Source organism: Eupeodes corollae, chromosome 2, assembly GCF_945859685.1.
Source record: "Eupeodes corollae chromosome 2, idEupCoro1.1, whole genome shotgun sequence".
Taxonomy (NCBI): Eukaryota; Metazoa; Arthropoda; class Insecta; order Diptera; family Syrphidae; genus Eupeodes; species Eupeodes corollae.
The window spans coordinates 36821569-36843305 of NC_079148.1; the positions used below are offsets into that span (position 1 = coordinate 36821569).

General features: G+C 30.4%; 1 protein-coding gene across 2 annotated transcripts in view; it reads right to left on the reverse strand.

The window, feature by feature from the left end:
- Positions 1 to 1153: 1153 nt before the first annotated feature.
- LOC129946851 (uncharacterized) overlaps positions 1154 to 21737 on the reverse strand; it is a 71862-nt gene continuing 51278 nt past the window's right edge. For both annotated transcript variants that reach the window (XM_056057212.1, XM_056057213.1), the window contains exons 2-6: positions 20567 to 20856; positions 3329 to 3455; positions 3117 to 3260; positions 1803 to 3047; positions 1154 to 1725 (exon numbers count right to left, since the gene is read on the reverse strand). In XM_056057212.1, the coding sequence (XP_055913187.1) occupies positions 1580 to 1725; positions 1803 to 3047; positions 3117 to 3260; positions 3329 to 3455; positions 20567 to 20731 (1827 nt within the window). In that variant the 5' untranslated portion in view covers positions 20732 to 20856 and the 3' untranslated portion in view covers positions 1154 to 1579. The remainder of the gene's footprint in view (positions 1726 to 1802; positions 3048 to 3116; positions 3261 to 3328; positions 3456 to 20566; positions 20857 to 21737) is intronic.

Sequence of the window (21737 nt, forward strand, 5' to 3'; positions counted from 1 at the left end):
TTTATTGATGATCTAATTGGTTATTTATCGGGAGGAAAACAGTTTGTGGAGTTTCAATTGAAGCCCTCCTCTTTGCAGACGATTTTTTTCTCTTCAATTACTCTCCAGCAACGCTCCAACTAATTTTCAACTGTCTCGAAGTTTACTGCAAGTTGTAGAATTTAACGGTCAATTTAAACAAAATGAAGGCGATGGTATTTCAAATCTGGCAGATAAGCTATAAATGGAACATGGCTTTTTAACCATGAACTTATCGAAGTTGTGAAAACATTTGAATACAAAATTGTGCTTTTTACAAGCAACCTAAATACGGAAAGTCATTTTAAAGACAAATTTATCAAAGCGAAAAGTGTCATTAGTTTTGCTAACGACTCTGCTTCACGTAGCGTAAAATACAAAGTGTTTACTAAAGAAGTAGATTCTATAATGATGTATGCAGCACAAATTTGGGGCAAAATTAATTAAGATTCTAGATTGAGAAAAACGTATGTGGTTCAAAAAGTCGAAAGAATTAGCAGATTACCCTGGACTGGATTTTATTCTTAACGTACAAACCTGCTATGGAAAGAAACTCAAAGATACGGGAATGAGATCCTTGATGAGGATGTAAAAGTGCTTTTAACAACGAGATATAAGGAATCTATACCATTTTTATAGAAAAGCTATGAATCTAAAAACATAATAAAACTTTTTAAACACACGATTTTGAATAAAATTTGAGTTATGTATTATGATAAAAACCCATTGAACTTGAACACAAAGCGTAACTTTTTCGGGATGAATTTAGCACTTTTAAATCTCACGTTATTTTATATTATCCCAAACTCGATCGTTTGAATGTTGAGCTACCCATTTTAATAAGAACATGAAATTGAAAGTGAGATTTCAATTTAATTATTCTCAAAAAAATATTTGAGTTTAAACATAAATTATGTTCTTTTAAGACAAAGAATGTTGAATAAAAACATGGTTATGTTTTTCAAAATAATGTGTTAAAAAATCATTGCAATATTATTACTTATTTGTGAATTTTGTATATTCTGAATATAAATTGAATATTTAATCTGCCCCATTTTGCGATCGCATTTTGAAATTCTCAAAAATGGATGTAATCTGGTTAAACTATAAATTAAAATAAAAAACTAAAACACAATTATTTTATTTACATTTTTGTATATGTTTTTTTATTTACAGACAAATATTTACTAAGCTTTATGCTTATTCATTGCACTTTTTAAAATAAAACTACTTTTCAAACTTGGCTTTGATCCTTAAAACTATAAAACACAATAAGAGTTGCACCATTAATCTTATATTAATATACACATAATATCTTACAATTTATTTAAAAACTTATGTTTCAATGTTAAAAATTAAGTTAGCACTTAAGTGGAATTTCATTACTGTCATTATTGAACATTTTTGTTCTCGTGTTCGTATCGAAAATTGTGCGCATTGCCATATGTGCAGGAAAAATAATGGCCAAAAATGTCTCCTTAGAATGATGTGATGTTGACCATTTTGTCGAAATTTTCTTTTTCTCCATAGATTTTTGTATCGAAATTTCTTCCCTTTTTCTTTAGGTTTGTTCAACTTGTCGTTCTTTGTTCTTGTGCAGAATTTTTCGACACAACGCTTCGGATGCCCAAGAAAGTAGCGCAATAGCTGTCATTGAGTTGATAAAATGAATAGATCCTCGATAACTTGTGGCATCGGTGATTATACCTTAAAAAAGCACACACAAAACAACACCTTAATAAACAAAATTCAATATGGTTTAAATTTGAAGAAGAAAATCTTACCAACAATTGGCCCGATAGCAAATGTGAAGATTCCATTCACGATCAACTGAAGTCCTGAAGCAGCAGGCAGCCTATTTAAAGGTACATAACTCGAAAGAATCAGCGGAGCAAAGATTGTTCGGAAACCCTTACCGATACCAACTAACGCTGCCACTACCATCAGACTTTGAGGAGTCTTGACCATTGTAATGAAGAACCTTCCCAGGCAGATACAAATAATTCCAAAGGAAAATAGAATTCTATTGCCAAGTTTGATCTTTTGCAGGGCAAATGGGGCTAAGAATCTTACCGCAAGATCCATACTGCCAATCAGGGACATTGCTGTCGATGTTTCTGAATCACTGAACTTAAAATCGTTCAAGATGAACGGTGTTAGAATTGAGAAGTTGGCCTCGCCAAAAAGTATCACAGCCATACCGAGGACTAAATTGACAAATGTGATGTCTCTCAGGAGATCCAAGTCAAAGAATCTCACAGCTTTTTGCATGAAAGTCAGGCGTTTTTCTATCTCAGCTTCAACTTCTGATTTTCCTAGATCTTTTTCAGCAGCTATTTGCTTTTGCAGGAGAACCTTCTCCTCCGCGCAAGTGCACTTGAATTCACCATTTCCCGACTTTGAGAATATATTTGTTTTACTGAGGTAACGATCTTGTTCTTCTCTCTCCTGGTTAAAGTAGTTTGGCTTTGAAAAGGAGTCATTTCGGAGGCTTGCCTGATCACGCTGAGAATTGATGGAAAAATGTCTCTGTAACTTTCGTGGAGCTTGATTTGCGTCAGTTGCTAGCGAGATCTTGGATCCGAAGTAGCCATCATTGGCACGTGACAACATTGGAGTGCAGGGTTCTGTGATAATTTCCAATCCAGGTCTATCTTCGTCGTCATCGTTAAAGGTGTAGGTGCTGGAAAACATACTCCTCTTGCGCTTCTTTGCCAAACAGTATTTACATTCATGTTCTGGCTCAGGCGCTAGAGCTTCAGCTTCGGGCTTTGTCTGTGGCTTGACATGCCATAAGACTGGTTGCAGGACCAAAGCAGAAGCAATGGCATTCATGGATACAGCTGCTAAAATAAAAATAGTTCCTTGAACACCATAAGCACTCAAAGCCCAGGTAACTATGTGAGGGAAAAAAATCGGTCCCAGACCAGTTATTGTCCATGAATATCCAGTTGCTTGACGTCGCTTGTGCTGGAAATAGGTGTTCACAGCAAGGGATGTTGCTGACATATTAATTCCAAGTCCGAAACCTTAAAAAAAAAACAATCCAAAATAGAATCGCATTCTGGGTAAAATTTTCAACTGATTTCAAAACTCACCAAAAAATATTGAGAAAAATATGATGTACTGTATTAATGTGGAGCAAAATGCGGTTACAAAAATGCCACTAGTAAGAAAAAATCCACCTGCAATGGCAACTTGTCGAAATGTGAAACGTCGAAACATTGCTCCATTTATAAGACCTAAATTAAAAATTAAAAATATAAAAAATATTCTATTCAAATTGATTTAAAAAAACATTTTGATTTACCTGTAAGTGCTGATACTGCCATGGTAATATTTATAATTGTACTAATTTGAGATCCTTTAAATCCCAGACTGTAGAGTCGAGCTCGATAAACCAGTCCAAATTGTTGGAAACAAGGAAAGATCGATAACTGGAATTGAAAAAAATAAAGAAATTAAGTAGGAAATGTTGAAAGTTGTAGTTCAAACTTTAAACAATTTTTGTTCTGGAAAAATGTCAGCGGATTCCTAAGCATTCAAAACTACAAAATCATGACTTTAAAGGGCGCATAATATCAATTCTATATTCTAGGTTATTTTGCGACTTCTTCAACATCGTTCTGGAAAGAATTGTGCAAAACTTAACCGTCAATAATAGAGGCATAAGTCCATTTAATTACTCGGATACGCCGATGATATTGACAGCAAAACCTGAGCTGAAATCAAACGAGACTGACCCTGGCAAATCACTGCTTTTTTGGACTTAGAAGGCAATGTCCTCTCTCGAGTACCTAAATCTATAAGACGCTCATCATGTCGTTTTTCATGTATGACACTTAGATCCTGCCACAAAAAAAATGAGTGCGTCTTAGGATGTTTGGAGGAAAAAATTCTTCGTTTGATTTTTGGTCCCGTTGGCAAAGATGGAGATTACCTACGTACAGTAAAAGATAAACGGCGAACTGTACGAGTTGTACAGCGGCACTGACCTGGTTAGGAGAATAAAAGTATAACGACTAAGATGGTTGGGTCATGTAGAAAGAATGGACATCATCGATCCCGCTCGGAAAGTCTTTGAATCCAATTTCGATAGAAGGCGTAGTAGAGGAAGAAATTAGAGACAGCTATCTAGGGGATGGACGTGGCCATACGGATGTTATGTCTTTTATTTTATGTTTTTATAAGTATCTTCAATTAGTGTTGCAATAATAGTACTTTAAAATTAATAAAATTTTAAAAGACCTTAAATCAAACAAATAAACCAACCTGCTTAAAAGATAAAAAATTAATAACGTATGCTTGACTTCATAGCTCCATAAAATAATGTATGTAAAACAACAAATTTATTATTTATTATTTTTTATGAAAGACATCAAAAATATGACATAGGGTGGCCCAATATTTACTTATAAGTCATAAGCTGCATTATATTCCATGCGTTCATGATATTCAATATAGACTCCAGGCTCACTGCATCGCCGCGCACGTGTTTCAAATTATAATTTGAAAATTGTACGTGTTTATTTTTAGAAATCCAAAATTTCTATGACTGGCTTCCAAAAATTTTAAGGTTTTCCTTTTTCGTTTTTGTGGGATGTATTATGGAGTCATAAAACAACCAATCATTAATTTAGAAATGCCGCTGCCACCAAAATCAAAACAAAACAACGAACACCCACATTTTTTGAGTCTTTCGAGGAGGATTGGGGAGGTGCTATATCAACATGCCTTTGAGCTAATAACATGTTCATGTTTATAAAGACGAAGTCTAGTCTGAGTCTCTTATCCTAAAACAACAGAAATGGAAAGGATGCACTCGTGCTGAATGATTGCTTCTTTAATCACAAGGCACTCATAAGCAAGACCAGAAATGAAATAGTAGCTTTAGCGCTTTAGGATATTTGTTGTATCGTGGCCGGAAAGTGGAAATGAATTGATTAGTGCAGCTGAAGTGAGTCATTATTAATTTATTATTATTCTAAAAGATGTCAAGTGGATGAAAGCCTTGCTCTACGGCATAGGCATAGGCATTTCCATTGCTGCCATCAGTGAAGGATTCACATAAATATTTTCTAAGAAGTTTGTTTTTTCTTTTCCTCAAAGGAAGAACGGAAAAGTCTTAAGAGGATGAAAGTATGATCACGATGATGATGAAGATGATGATAAGAGATAAGTAGGCACCTGAGGGTAGAAGTAGAACCTAGAATCTTTTGAAAGGGAGTGTTCTTGTTCGTGAAGAAGAATATTTGAAAAGGGCATAATTATATATGCCTTTTTAGACTTCTGCTCGTCGCCGAAGTGAATATGTTAAAGTTGTTTCATAAGATGAATGTACTCGTAATTGAGGCTGTTAAAGTGTTTAAAAAAATAATGAAATAAAATTAAAATGTTTGAAACTAATAAATGTTTAAAAAAGCTTTAAAACGATATTAGTTTTTTTGTCATTGAGTGAAATTCTGCGTTCATTTATTTTTTTTTTTTCAAAGAAATGTAAAACGTTGAAAAAAAAAACAGATTGCCGTTGAGGTGACAAAAATACGTATTATTTTTGAAAAACTGACAAAAAGATAAATTTAGCTCGATTTGACTATTTTTGTAACTATGTAATTATTTAAAAAGTTGAAGAAATAGAAGATAACAAATAGAAATATTTTATGAATTTATTATATCTTTCGGTTTCTTATGCGTATACAAAGGTCTGTTAACAGGGACTTCCAAACATTGACAGTTGTTAGTGGTCATATTGTCAAATTGGTTATTGCTAACTTTAGCTGTTTTGACAATAAAATCAAGAATTGTCTTATAAAAATGAAACAAATTAAATATATAATAATGTTTCACTTACAAATAAAATAACTTAAGGTACAAAAATTCTTGGAAATCAAATAAAATTAAAAAATGTATGCCTAAAAAAAATAAGTTACATTTCTTTCACGAACTAACATTATTATTAATATAATCTTGAAACATTGTTGGTATTATGAAAATTTTTAATGACAGTTCAAATCAAGGGCGGATCCAGATTTTTAGTCAGGGGGGGTCACGCATTTAACATACAGATGAGTTTTTACTTACCGGTTAAAAATGTTCTTTAAAGAAGGCTAACAAAATTTCAATAACATAATATGCATCTTGACCTTAAATGTACACATTTCAAGGGCTAAAGTGACAATCTTAGTTATCAAATTATTTTAGAACGCTATTGTCCAGCAAGGTATAGTCTAACTATTTAATTTTTTAGACTTTCCTTATGTGTAAGTATTCCAAGATTTTAACAGTTTTCTAAATATGGCATATTTAAGAGGAAAACACTATAGTTTTTGCTTTTTTCGAAAAAAAAATATATTCGTTTTTGTTGCCATTTATATGAATGCGAAAACGCTCCAAAAAAAATTTAAAACCTAGAAAATGAGAAAGAATCTATTATCAAGAATTTTCTGTTTTTGTTTGACGTAGTTTCTTCGGACTCAATTTTCGGGAGACTATTATTATTATCGCTAAAGGGGTCAACAAAACTTTAAAATTATAGAGAGAAAAATGTTTGGTTCTTGAATTTAAGGAAATAATTGTATTTAAGTACATAATTTCCCTGAATATAAAATAAAAACAAACTGGTCAATCACAAATTACACAATTCAGAATCTCTTTTCACTTCAGTTCTCAAAAGATACAAAGCTTTTATATTAATAGATACGAAACGTGCATTGTGTTTGTCAATTAGCCATTAGTTTAACAGAAGTGTCACTTTTGCTGTTTTTTTCTTTAAATTTATATTCTAGAACATCCAAAGCAAATTCCCTTCAAAATGTAGATTTCTTTAATTTGTTACGACCTTAAAAGTTTTAACAGAAGAAATATATTGCACGGCTGCAATACACGGAAAGAATTCTTAGATCAGATCAAGAAAAATAAGCTACAAATCACGAAAAATGAATCCAGTTTTGGACCTTGGCTTCGAAATAAGTAAATTGCTACTTTTTGTTTGCAATTTCATAAAATGAGCAAAATGAAGATATTGATACTCAAAAATCATATTTCACTACATTTGAGTAGCAATAATTCGACCGAGGAAAACAAATATTTCAAACAGCGAATTGCAATTTGATATTAATTTGTATCAATTTAATGTTAATTTTAATCGTGAATTTCAGCAGGAGTTTGTGGATTGAAATTGTTTTCTTGTAGATTATGATTCGTTTTTTTAAATACCTACACACAAAAGTGGCAAATTTCAACCCTTGTTTTCTTAGACTGCGACAATATACATTAGTTTGCAAATGACAACTAATGTTTTGCTACTTCTTTTTTTTAAATTGCAACTTTTGAGTTGTAATTTGAAACAAGTTATTCTGCAGTTTGAAAATGACAGTCACAGTTTTGATACTTAGTTATCTTTAAATTGCAACTTTTGAGTCGTAATTTGAAACAGGTTATTCTGCAGTTTGCAAATGACAGTCACAGTTTTGATACTTAGTTATCTTTAAATTGCAACTTTTGAGTCGTAATTTGAAACAGGTTATTCTGCAGTTTGCAAATGACAGTCACAGTTTTGATACTTAGTTATCTTTAAATTGCAACTTTTGAGTCGTAATTTTAAACAGTTTCTGCAGCAATTTGTAGCTTTTAAAGATTAATTTACTTTCTATTTTCAAGGATTCATGTAGAGATTCAAGAACAATTTTTTGCAAAATCAACAATCTTCATTATGATTTACAACATAAACTTATTGGTTTTCGTATTCTCAGGGATATTTTTTTAGTTGATCGCGCGCCGAATTATAAGTTTTTGTTACAAATTGCAATGAATATATTCGTAATTGCAACTTTTGAATATCAATTTGCTTATTTTTTTCAGCATTTTCGTCGCAATTTAAGAATATTTCTTATTAATTTAAAAACTATCGTTCTTAATTCACAAATATATCATATTTATTTTTGAATTCAAGAGTGTAGTCTTATCTTTTGAAGTTTAATGGTAGTTAAAAAATTGAGTGGTTTTACTCTTCTTAGTTGTGAACGAAAACTCTTATCTTTATCTTTATGAAGGAAACTGAAAATAATGCAATAAGAAAATCCACACCTTTACTTATTTTTATTTCCGTACCATTGTATTTTGTTTGTACTAGAGAATAATAATTTAAAAAATCAATAATATATAAAAGAACGACACATTTGAAAGAATTCTTTATTTTTTATTGTTTTTAACTTATTTCTAAAAATACAAATTTAGAAACTTAAAATTAAAATATATTATACTATTTTTATTATTTTTTTTACTCCAAGTTTTATTATTTACATGATAGTTTTATTATTTACATTACAGTTTTATTATATTACATATTTGAAGGTTTAAAGACATCTCGGCCGTCGGCTATTTTATAGCACAAGAAAGGTTTTCTCTCAAAAGTATTGATGTCAAATATTTCAATGTCTTCTTTTATATGGGATATAACAAAACATCCATAGTGCTTATCTATACTTTCTATTATTACTTCCTTAACTATTATATACATTTTATTATCAAAAAAAGCAATGTCAACAATTTTAAAAAACATGTCACTTTTAAATAAATTATAACTAATTTTATAAACATTTCCTTTGAATTCAATTTCTGAAAAAAAGGAAATTTGATCAAAACAATCTAATGAAATTGGATTGTTATTGATACATCCGAAATAGTCAATCTTTTCTTTAATTTTCAGCAACTTAAAGTTTTCTTTATTTATATCAAACCGAAAAAAGGAAGCCATCTTTAAACAACATTTTTTGGCCATTGAGTACGGTAAATTTCGCCGAGACATATTCACTGATGTGTAATTTTTCATTTCTTTATTTTTTGATTCGAAACGCATACACCAAAGAAACTTCAGGGGACCCGAGTATCTTATAATAGAACCGTAATGGGTCATTATATGGTGCTTTGGTTTAAGTGTTTCTTTAAAAAGTTGAATATACGTAGAATGATGCTTCGATATTATAAGTTCTAGCTCACATATTTCTTCTTCAGTGAACGATGTTGACATTGATTTTTCAACCAATGTTTCTAAGAGCAAGACATATTTCCATATTTTATTATTTTTTGGAATTTTATGACCCAACATCAACGAAAAAAAGTGTAAAAATGAGAAGGTTTCTCTGGCACTGAAATGTAATTTTTTGTCTTTGATATGTGATGGTTTGATTTGCGGACATTTATTTCGAGATTGTATCTCACCGTAATCAAAAAATTTTATTTTGAAGTTTAATTCATCAATAGTGAATAAATTTTCAGATATTAGTCCTGAAATACTGCTAATCATTCCGTATTTTATAACCCCTTCAAATGCATCATGCATTAAATCTGAATAAAAATTTTCTGTAACATGAAAAGAAGGTATGTCATTTAATATTGAGTTGAATTTTATTCCAGATTCTGGGTATGTCTTATTTATTGTCTGTTCTGTATAGTTAGCGACATTTCTATGAAGATGTTTATTTTCTATAGTATTTTTTTGATTTTCAACTTTTGGGCTCAGGCAAATTCTGCAGTAATAGTTGTGACTAAAAGATGAGGAAAACCCTAATAATTGATTCACAGCGAGATTATCACCCACTACTAAACCTAAAATGAACCTAACCCTTAAAATATTCCCAGTATTCAGTGTGAACTCTATTCCTTCTACTTCAAGCTTAACAAGTTCATCAACTAAAACTTGGATGCTCTTATTGCATCCAAACTGTTTAAAATCTCTAGTTCTTAAAAACATTACAGGAAATATATAATCTAAACGAGAACTTAATTCACGGGAAAGCGATGGAAAATTTATGTAAAAAGAAGCAAGTGCTTGAGCCCCTGAATGACTTCCCAAAGGATTTCCAGTTTCGAAGTCATCATAATATAAGTTATAATTAACGCAAACGTCTTGGGGATACCTTTTTCTTTTTTCTTTCCATGATATACCTTGTAAAAAATCGAATATTTTAGAATCATTTTGATTTTCCAACTCATTAATAAATTTTAAAGTCGTTTCCAAATTGTTCGATCTTTCAAACAAACTCTTAAACATAAATTGCAGAGGAAGAATTGTTCCAGAAATTTCATCATCGTTAAAAGTAGATATACCTTTTTTACTAACCAGTTTAATCGACTTGTCAATAACAAATTGTTTTGGTTCTTGTATCAGATTTAATTCTTGTAATTGATTTTTTAATTTATATTCAGTAGAAATTTTTTTAAAAGGATCGGAACAGTATTGAAAAAAATCTAAAAAATTATTTCTAATGTCAGTATTAATATGTGGAAAAATGGGCTTGAAAGTTTGAAAAATTTCTTGGAATAATTTTGTTACATCAGATATTATTTCTTCTATTTGTTTATTAGTCATATGACTATAGCTGTTCAACTTCAAAACGAAGTTAAGACTGGAATTAAAAACATCCTGAAAGGTTTCTTCACCAAAAAGATTATTTAAATGTACGCTGCTCATTGGAACGGCTTCTATAGAATCAACCAGATTTGATTCAAGAACATTTGGTATATCAAAATCATTCATAACTGAAGGATGATCCTGTAAATCATTCGGATGCATTTGTTGTAAATGTCTTTTTAATTTATTAATGTTGTGAAACTCAGATGAACAGTTCGTTTGTGAACACTTATATTTCTGGTTTGTTTTAAACAGATGAATACATTTATAATGAATTATAAGGGCGCTGACTGAATCGCAGCCCGAACTACACTCGAAGCACTTAAACATTGTTTTATTAATATAAATGTATCTATGTATGTTCAAATTAAAAGAAACGAATTAAGTTTTCATGTAAACCATTAAAAGAAGAAAAAAACATTATTCCGATCGAATATTAAATTGTATATTAACCGAAATATTAAGATTTATACATATGTATATGATTTAGAAATGCACATGTATAAACAAGAAATTTATATTAAAAAAAATAATAGTTATGTATAGAGTTAATGTTTTTTCAAAATATTAAAATTAAACTTGGCTTCGTATTTCAGGAATTTATAAAGAAAAACTTATAAGTTATTTAAAAAAGAAAAAAAATACATATTTATACTAACTATTTTTTTTGAATGTAAGTGTAAATATTATATTATAAGTGTAAATATAATACTTTTAAAAGAAAAATGTATTGTTTGTATATTTTAGTTTAAAAAAAAAATTCTTAAAAAAGAAGGAAAAAATAATATTTATATTAACTTATTTCTTGTGAATGTATATTTAAATAAAAGTGTATATTAATGATATAATAGTGAGAAGTTATGCTTTTAAAAGTGAAAGTATATTATTAACATTTGTGCAGGCATTTTTATTATCTATATTAAAAATATAGTGTTGTAGGAATTGCCAAACAGACCTGCATTCGTTTTGGTATTCTAAGTTGAAAACCCAATGAAGTTTAAATGCACATGACAGAGCTTTTGTAAAAGAATCGAAGTTATACATAATATTGTCATACACAACATGAATTGTTTCTACATTCGAAAATTCTGCATTTGCAACTATTAACATAAATGGTTGAACTCTCATATTATAGTTACCTAAAATGCACTTTCTTGTTTGAACAGTTTCTTGAAATAAGTTGGCAGCTTCAATTCTGGTTATAAATGATCTTTGGCTGTCAGGAATGCTGAACTTCCAAACTCTTTTTGTACTTACATCTCTCACATGCCCTCCAGGTGGCAGTAGTGCATGTAAGAGCAGAGCAAATTGGATGTCCTTTTGCTGTCCAGTATACGCGTCCAGTTGATTTAATTTCGTATAACTTAATTTGTCCTTAATTTTTGTTCTCATCAGGGGAATTACAGTTTCCATGACATGATCCCATTTTTCGAGTAAAATCAGGTCTTTACCGGGAAAGAGGTAATCGAAATCTATATCAACCTACGTTAATTAAATAAAAAACATTTTAATTTAAATAATTTCATACAATTTTAGTAGGTATTACCAATCGTGGGCCTTCTGGGATTTTATATGCTGGCCATTCTTGAATTAACCCTGAAATATCCTTAGTTTTCAGGGCTATCTCGTCAGCACGTTCCCTAAGCGTGGTCTTCCACTTGTTTTCCAAGGTGGAAAATGGTGTGGAATGTGATTTCAACCACTTTTTATCATCAGATGGGGGCAGGTCTAACGTATAAACAAAAATTTTAAAAATTAAACAAAAAACACACAAACAATGTTTATACTTGTACAAACCTTCTCTTTCTTCAGGAACTTTGCTTAAAGTTTCGCATTTCCTCCTCTTGTTAAAAATAGGAAGACCGTTTCGACGAAGTCGAGCGAGAATTGTTTTGTATGCTGATAGGAGCCTTCCTTTCCGAGTAAACTCGTTATAGTACACAAACTACAAAGCATAATATTAATATTTTTAACATCATTTTTTTTTTAAACAATCATATTACCTTTGGTTCATTCGGGAAAATTAAACAAACTTTATTAGCAAGTAAGACAAAGTCTTCATGTCTCATCAGCTGTTGATTGTTGATAAAATGCTTCACAGATTCTTCAATCAATTCAGTCCTTAAATATTCTGGCAGAATATTTTGGGCTTCATATGCTATGATGTACTTATTATTACTTTTTGTAAAAGCGTCGAGGTTCTACACAAAATAATATAATTCGTAAATAAATTTTTTTGTTAATATATTTGTTTCTGTTATCTTACAAAAGTACGCCCCGAAAAAGTGGAAACGCTGCTACAGGCGGATGATGATGAAGGTGATGAAGGCTGCGATTGAACCCAGCTTTCAATTCCGAGATTCAGTTGTTCTACTTTTTGTGATTGCTGTTAAAAAAAATTATTCAATAATAATTCGTCTAATAATTCTATATCAACGGGCGACACGTCGGTAGTCCACAAAATTATTCCATCAAAATCAGAAAATGTGTGAGTTCATAATAATCAGTTTAAAAATGATAACTAACAGTGTTTAAACCCGCGCCATGTCAAAACTATGTACTTGATTTTGAATATTGAAATAGTCCTGAGTTCCAAATCGTGTCATCTAAGTTCTTCTTATAACCATTTTAAATTTATGATGATTTAAAAAAAAATTATCCAAAAATATGCATAAGACCTTTCCAAAATAAATGAAATGTATCATATATGTACATATGTATATGGATTTTCTAAAAAAAAACTTTTTTTTGAATTAAAAATATTTGTTAGAAATAATTGTATGACACAAATTGCAACTCAGAACAATTAAAATAAACATAATCAAGTAGTAGTGGAGCGCCTGGGGGTTTTCACCTCGGATTAGAGTTACAGTGAATGAACTAATATGATCGATGTGGGATATTGTTTTTTAAACTATAAATTGCAATGTTTACCCACAATTTTTTTGTGCACTCCATTTTTTCATTGTTTAAACAAATTCTTATAAAAAATTAATGTTTGACCATATATTTTCACTTTAAACAGTAATTTTTTTCAAAGATACCTGTGTATAAAAATAGCAGTAGGGATCTTGAACAGGTAGAAAAACGTGGAGGGGAGAGCGAAGCGACAGCTACTATGTACAATGGAATTTCTCGGCTAGTTTAGTTGCAAGTAACATGTGTTCTGTGAATATTGTGCATATATATTGGCTTTAAACTACTTTTATCTTTTAAAAAATATTGCTGTCAACATTCAGTAAAATTTTGAGAAAAATCGAATTGACAGTTTTTTTTACAAAAAATAAAAACTTAAAAGAAAATTTAACAAAAGTTAGTAAAAATTGATTTTCGACTCAAATATCTTTTCAAAAAATTGAGATTATGGCTTCCAACTAATTTTAACGTATAAGAAATATTGTTTTCAACATTCGGAAAAAAATTGAAAAAAATAGAATTGACAGTTTTATTATAAAAAATAAAAACCTTAACAAAAAAATTAATAAAAGTTGGTAAAAATTGATTTTCGGCTCAAATATCTTTTTTTATTATTTTGACAAAATTTTACTGAATGTTGACAACAATATTTTTTAAAAGATAAAAGTAGTTTAAAGCCAATATATATGCACAATATTCAAAGAACAAGTGTTACTTGCAACTAAACTAGCCGAGAAATTCCATTGTACATAGTAGCTGTCGCTCCGCTCTCCCCTCCACGTTTTTCTACCTGTTCGAGATCCCTACTGCTATTTTTATACACAGGTATCTTTGAAAAATGTTCCTATAGGTCTATTCAGGTAAGATTTAACATATAATTAAAAAAAAATTACTGTTTAAAGTGAAAATATATGGTCAAACATTAATTCTTTATAAGAATTTGTTTAAACAATGAAAAAATGGAGTGCACAAAAAAATTGTGGGTAAACATTGCAATTTATAGTTTAAAAAACAATATCCCACATCGATCATATTAGTTCATTCACTGTAACTCTAATCCGAGGTTTTACGCTTTTAAATGCTCCAGGCACTGCACTATAGGTACATGCATAGTTTTGATATGGCGTCGGTATCACTTACAAGAATTTTAAGAGAAAATCATACGAATTTCTTACAAATGATTTATATAAACCCACCGAGGGATAAAATTATTCGTCAGATAAACCGGTAAAAACAATTAAAATGTATTTACACTGTTTCGCCAATCTTCTATTTTAGAACGCAATTTGGCCCGGTTGCCCACATCTGTTGGAAATAGTGTTATCAAATCACTTTCATTCAGTAACCTTATGGATTCCAAATCTGTGATATTAAAAGCTGAAAAAAAAAATCCAAAAATTGTTCGATTTTACTAATAAGATTGGATTATACCTAGGTCAGTAATATTGATTTGGGTGACCGTTGGACCATGAACAGTTATAAAAGAAAATATTTACTTATGCCACTTTTGATATGCATGACTATTTAAAGCAACATTAGCTTTATGTTTATTTCTGTAGGTTTCTATGTCTGTTTTCTCGGGGATATTAATATTAAATTATTCTAAAACGTAAGGAGAAATTTTAAATTAATTCTTATCATTTCTCAGTTTGTCCTTTGTGGTGAATAACCAAATAAAATTGTTTTCCAAAGAAGATATTGAAGTCGACATCAAATTCGAAATGATGAAAAAACCCAAGAAAAACGACATAGCCTGATTTTCTTTTATAAAAACAAATATATGTACCTATATATATGTATATACATACATATGTAGGTGGAACGTTGTTTTCAATTATTTACTTACAAAGAAAGTGATTATATAAGGTATCAAGTCCCCATAGACTGAGTAAATCATACACATTTTTTGTGTTTTGGTTAAAATTGTCAGTTGCCAGTTCATTTATATCTGGCTGGTCACTTGACCCAGCATTTGACGTCATTTTAAAAATTTTTTAAAAATTTCCTAAAAAAGAAATAAAATTTAAGTTCAAAACTTTATAACGTTTTGATAAATTCGAAAGACGCACAATGGTTTTCAATTACTAGGTATTTGTAACAAAAGGGAAAATTATTAAATACTTTTGCTAATTTTGTGAAAGGCTTTGTGGTTGAATAAAGTTATTACATTTTTTTTAAGCGCTGTCTTGAATGAAACATCAAAAAAATACTAATAAACATTAATTACTTGTCACTTTATTTTACTTACCTATGCAAGGCCGGATATCAAAAATAGTTAAATGAACAATTAATTTAATTTTTGTTGAAATTTTTATTTTTACACCACTTGACAAAAACAATATATTAACGCACGCGCGACTGTTTACGAATGATATGGAATTTCAGGAATTTCAACTCAGAAGCCCAGTGCAAAGCCAGCCACATACATAGCTGAAAATGCTAAGATTATATGTGTGTATATACACTACAATGCAATTCGGGAGCGGGACACCCAAAAACATCAATACTAAGTGAAAATTCTATTGCACATCAACCATATGTGCAGAGCAACGGCGGCGCTAACAAGAAATTATTCTTCGTCCAGCAGATTTTTGGGCACGAGCGCAACAACAACCACATTAACGTTGCGCATCCTCATCATCGACGACGTTGACGATCGAATCGAAATCAGACCATCAACATACACGTGCGCAGGCCACACCCTTTTTCATAGTGTCGTGATAAGCGGTACTTGCGACCGAGAACGACGTCATCGAAGGAAAATAAATATCAACGGGTAACTGCCAGCTGCAGCAGCAAAATAAAAAAATAGTCAAAAGAAATACTAATAAAAAAATGTTTTAATGAATGGTCAAAGTCACGTTACCATAGACCCCCGTCCCCCCTTGTCCCACCTTGTCAAACTCAGCAAGAGCCCATGATATTTATATAATATAAAATATCATCAAATATACAAAGCAAATATTGGTATTGAGAAATATTCTGCAATTCTTCCATCGAGAGAATCAAAAATCTATGTAGCTATGTAATGTAAATGCATTAATACGCATAGCACTTTGGCATGCACAAACAAAAAATGTGGCTCCACGTCTCCACGACGCGACGGTTGGCGCGAAGAGCGTATTGTATTTGTATTGTAGATAGTAAGCGAAGTAACAAAAAAAAAACTTAATACAAAATTGGATTGAGTGCATGCAAATCACGATATAAATATTTTTAAATTATTACCCCGAAAAGACTAGATTAAGACTAAAAGAATTGTAATTTACTGTTTAGCTTTTTTCTTAAATCTGCAAATATGTTTTTCTTAAATTACAATATTGCAGATTGAATATTTATACCTACTGTGATTATATTTTATTGATTTGAGAATTGAGAATGCTTAAATCACCGCATACATTTCGCAAAACAAGATTTATGATTAGTCAAATTAAATTATTCCCCTAAAGTAGTAGATTGCGACTCAAAAGTTGCAATTTACCATATAAATATTTTTAAATTATCACCCTGAAAATAGTAGATTAAGACTAAAAGAATTGTAATCTACTGTTTAGATTTTTTCTTAAATCAGCAAATAGGTATTTCGTAAATTACAATATTGCAGCTTCAATATTTATATTGTGATTATATTTTATTGATTTGAGAATTGAGAATGCTTAAATCACCGCATACATTTCGCAAAACAAGATTAATGAGTAGTCAAATTAAATTATTCCCCTAAAGTAGTAGATTGCGACTCAAAAGTTGCAATTTACTTTGATTTCAACAAGCTCGAATTATAACTTTTGATAATAATTACCAAATTATAAAATTTTGTATTTTACGAAGATTTGAATGCTGAATTACAACTTTCTCATTCATTTTATAATAAAATCGTCTTGATTTACTAAAAAAAGGGTTTTCGTAAATTGCAACCTAAAATTTAGCAATTAGTGATTTTTCAATTCTCTCCGTGTACCTGCAGAAAAATTTAAATGCCGTTGAAAATTTTACCATAGACAAGAGCTTGAATTGAGAGACAAAATTATTGAAATCTGAAGAAGAAGAAAACTTCTAAAAAAATATATCGGTTCATTTCTGAAAATATTTTAATTTTCAAATTTACACCAAAAAATTTGTTATTTTTAGTATTAAAACATGAAAAAAAACGCCTTAAGCTAATCGGCTTAGTTTCAATCAAGGCAAATGGTTTATGCTTTACAGACAGACAGACGGATGGAATGAGGGACCCACTTTTTTTACCAATGCAATCCTTGCCATATACAAAGTTTCTATGTGTCGCAAGCAAAAATCACTTCAATGTTCACTATTTATGTGCATACAAAAAATAAGATGGAATTGAAGACTAGTTTTAGGAATTTAAAGGGAACTTAATATAAAATTGAAGATCTCTTATTCAAGGTTTCTTCTTAAAAACCTGAATCTATTCTCTTTTTCTTGGAAACAAATTTTATGAAAATAATTTAAAGCATAACTCAAGTTATAAAAATTTTAAATGTTATATTGACAACAAACCACTTTTTCGTGAATGTCGTTAAATTAATAACAAATCTTTACTTACACAACTTCATTTCATAAACTTTATGGCTCATATGACCCCCCCTGAATGTCAGATTCATATTATGTTATTGGTTCAGCCCTCAGTTAAAAGTGGTGCTTTTTGCAACAAAGTTTAGAAAGTAACATATCAAAAATAAATACTTCAAAATATGATAATATATTCGATTGAATCAATTCGATTAGTTTTGAGTTGAAGGGAATTCCTACAAAAATACAAACAAATTATCTAGCAGGGGGGTCATGACCCCTACGACCCCCCCTCTGGATCCGCCATTGGTTCAAATGTTTGTCAGTTTGTCAAGATGGACATTTTTGAAAAAAAATATAGAAAAGTTAGTTTTTATGCTAGTAAATTTAGTTAGTTAGTTTTTATGCTAAAATATGCACCAAATCCAATGGGTAATAAGTTTGGTGGCAATAAATTTAAATTTTAATGTACAAAAATTTGAAAAAATTGAATATTTGATTGCTTCTATTCAAATAAAATAGAAAAAATAATGTTAAATGAAAGCAATTTAAACTTTTGAATAATTTTTTTGTATTGTATTGCACTGAATTCTTAACCGGATTCAAATTTTACAATTTAATTTTTTTATTTATGCAAATTATTTTTCTGTTCATTCAAATTTAAAACTTAATGTATGAAAACTGCCTCAATTTCAATTTCAAAGGACGAGGATATGAATTGTTCACAATATGAACTCTGTACAGTACAACCAGAAAAAGTTGGATTTTGGGAGTTTACGTTATCACCGTCATAAATTTAAAAGTAACAGTTTTAGACTTTTTCTTGTGGGGTTTTCAGCCGCACTTGCTTCAACACCAATACAACTAATAAATTTAGTCAAATTCAATACAATTTATGCGAATATGAAAAAATTGAACACCTAGTTCTGTTACAAGCATAAAACCATACCAAGAACTTTATAATATTTTGTATTCATTGTTGTTACATTTATTTGGTCATAATTTTCACTCAAGTTGATCGACCTCAACTTTAACGCCTGCCCTTAAATGTTGTGGGCATCGACCTATGGTGACATGCACTGTTTCTCTTCAAATGTTTAACACTGATGCTTCAGTTAACCCCATTTTTAGGATTTTGAAATTTCTGTGTTTCAAAGAACGGTCTTCAATTCTGAAAACAAAAAATAATATTAATGGGTACAAATATGGAATCCCCGAAAGCTAATCTTAAGCTTCTGTAAGACCGACGATGTTGACTTATTTAACGGTAAAAATTGAGCTTGAATAAAAGAATAATTTAAAGCTCAATTCGCGTGTTACAGTAAAATCCTTTGAATCTTTCCACAATAACATTTAACAGTTGAGACAAGGTACTAACGAATTCGAATAAAAAATTATTATCATTTCATGGTCATTTCTCGCGTGCCACAGTTAAGGTCCTTTCACTCTTTCCACAATAACTTTTAAGGGTTGAGCTATTGACAAATCATCTGTAAGGCGTCAAAAGCCCTTTATGTATAAATGCTCCCTAACCAGTATGGATCTGGTGAATATATCCAATTATTTGGACATTATGTTTTTCTTCTTAAGGTTTTTTTAGTAGTATTCGTTCCTGTGCTAAGCGTTAAAATGGAGGCAGTGCGTGGATGACTCCATTTTGGGCTGTCATCTTTGTTTAAAGACATGCAAAACTGTCGGAGGTTCTGATTCTTGAACATTACTGCGGTTAAGAATAGTTTTTAGAACAAGACAATTAACGTATCTCTTACCTCTATGCAAGGCTAATTAAGATTCTATTTTTAACCCCTATTTCTTTGATAACAGAAGCAAATCTGAAACAAAGTTGATATTCATTCAATGCTTGCAAATACTTTAAAAATAAGATAACCATTTTATATGGAACCGATGTTTTAAGCAACAAGGTCTTGAAGTTTTGTAACAGCATTTATAACACGACACGAACTCTCAAAAATATTCCAATTTAAAACAAATTCTATAAGGTCTGTGATACCTTCAAACGTCTGTTTGATGACTTTAAACAAATTTTTGTGTAAAAGAAGTTACAAATCTCTCTAAAATCGTGTTTTCAATTCAAAGAAAAGACCAACTTTTCAGTTTGATCTTAAAAGGAATATTTAAAAAATAACATACATACACAAAAAAAATAAAATCTAATAAGATTACAAAACATAAGAAGATTACATCCTATTTGTATATTTTCCAAGAATTTATTTCAGTTTTATCTTTATATGTTTTTCCTTTTTCAGTGGCATGTAAAGTTTAGAATTTAGAGATTTCCTCAAACTGATGTCTACCTTATACTTACCTGCCTTTAACTTTTTTATACTATACAAAAATTCATAGATACAACTTCCCCCCTCTATAAACCAACCGATCCCTAATTTATTCACCAAAAACGCCTCATATACCTTTGTCTACTCATTCATGGATATAATAACCACTCTATTTGTCAACACAAAATGTCACCTCGAATCTAGTGCGCCCATAATTTAGATACTTGGCACACCTTTCTATCTTTTACTTTGTTTTGTTCTTTCTTCTATATAAACATTCAATTTATTGTTAACAAAAAAAAAGAAAGAATAGAAATAAAGCCTTAAAGATATTGGGATAAGAACAAAAACAACAACAACAAAAAATCACATAAAACATAAAAAAATAATAAAGACTTACATTGGATACGCCTGCTGCAAGGCAGACAGCCCAGGCCCACCCACCATCGGGGGCGACAAAATTGTCACCTAAGTCGCTTTTATCGCGTCGTTTTTTCTTCGACGGTTTTGTTGTTTCATTGTAAACTCGAACATTATTATTCTCGGTTAGCCTCTTTTCATCCATTTTTCAATTTGTTCTTTTGGTAGGTGCGTAATTTTATTTTTTTATTTTTGATTTTGTCAATTTTATGGCTTTTTTGGTTTGGCCTTTTTTGTTTTGATTTGTTGTATTCTTTTATGTTCTAAATTCTGGAAAGAAAGGAGGATAAACAAAGTTATAGCTACTGTTTTGTTTTATAGTATGTGGTAAATTTTATATGAGTTTTATAATATTGATCAATATAACCTACAAAAATAAAATCAAAGTTTTTGTAAGAAAAAAAGGTTTATTATTTATAATTATTTATTTTCAAGACAACTTTTTATCATTTTGTATTGAACAATAATGTCTTGATCATTAGGAATAATAATGTGCTCAAAATGCGAAGGCACAAGTATCTTTTTTAAAATGCAATAAAATTAACAACATTTTAATGCCGGTTCATATTGAAGTCTTATACTCATATCTATTACTTACACTGGTCGACAAAATTATGTTTCTTAATCCGTTACAGAAACAAAACAATATCTTATGAAAGAATTATGATGTCCAAAATCCGAATCTCACCTTTATATTTTTCTATCATATCAGGGCATCGTTCCCCAAACACTTTTCACTTTACACCTGTGTACTTTTACGTTTCACCAAACTCAAATTTGCAAGTGAAAAGTCTTTTCTGAAAAGTGAAAAGTTTTGTTATTTTGCGAAGTATTGGTTCTGTTTATTTCAAAAAACAATAAACTTTGCGAATTGCAGAATTTAGTAATATGGAAAGAGAAATTTTTATTTTGGATAATCCCCAAAAGGCTTTTCAAGACTCGGGGCTAACCCGCAAAGTAGGTCTCTTGAAAATCCTAATAACAACGAGGTTAGAAGAACGCGAGTCAGTGGACGAGTATGTTAACAAAATTATTAACACAGCGTATAAAATCAGAAGCATCTGACTTCAGTTAAGTGAGGAGTGGATAGGAACTTAACTCCTTGCCGGCTTATTGGACCACTACCAGCCAATGATTATGCCATTATGGGC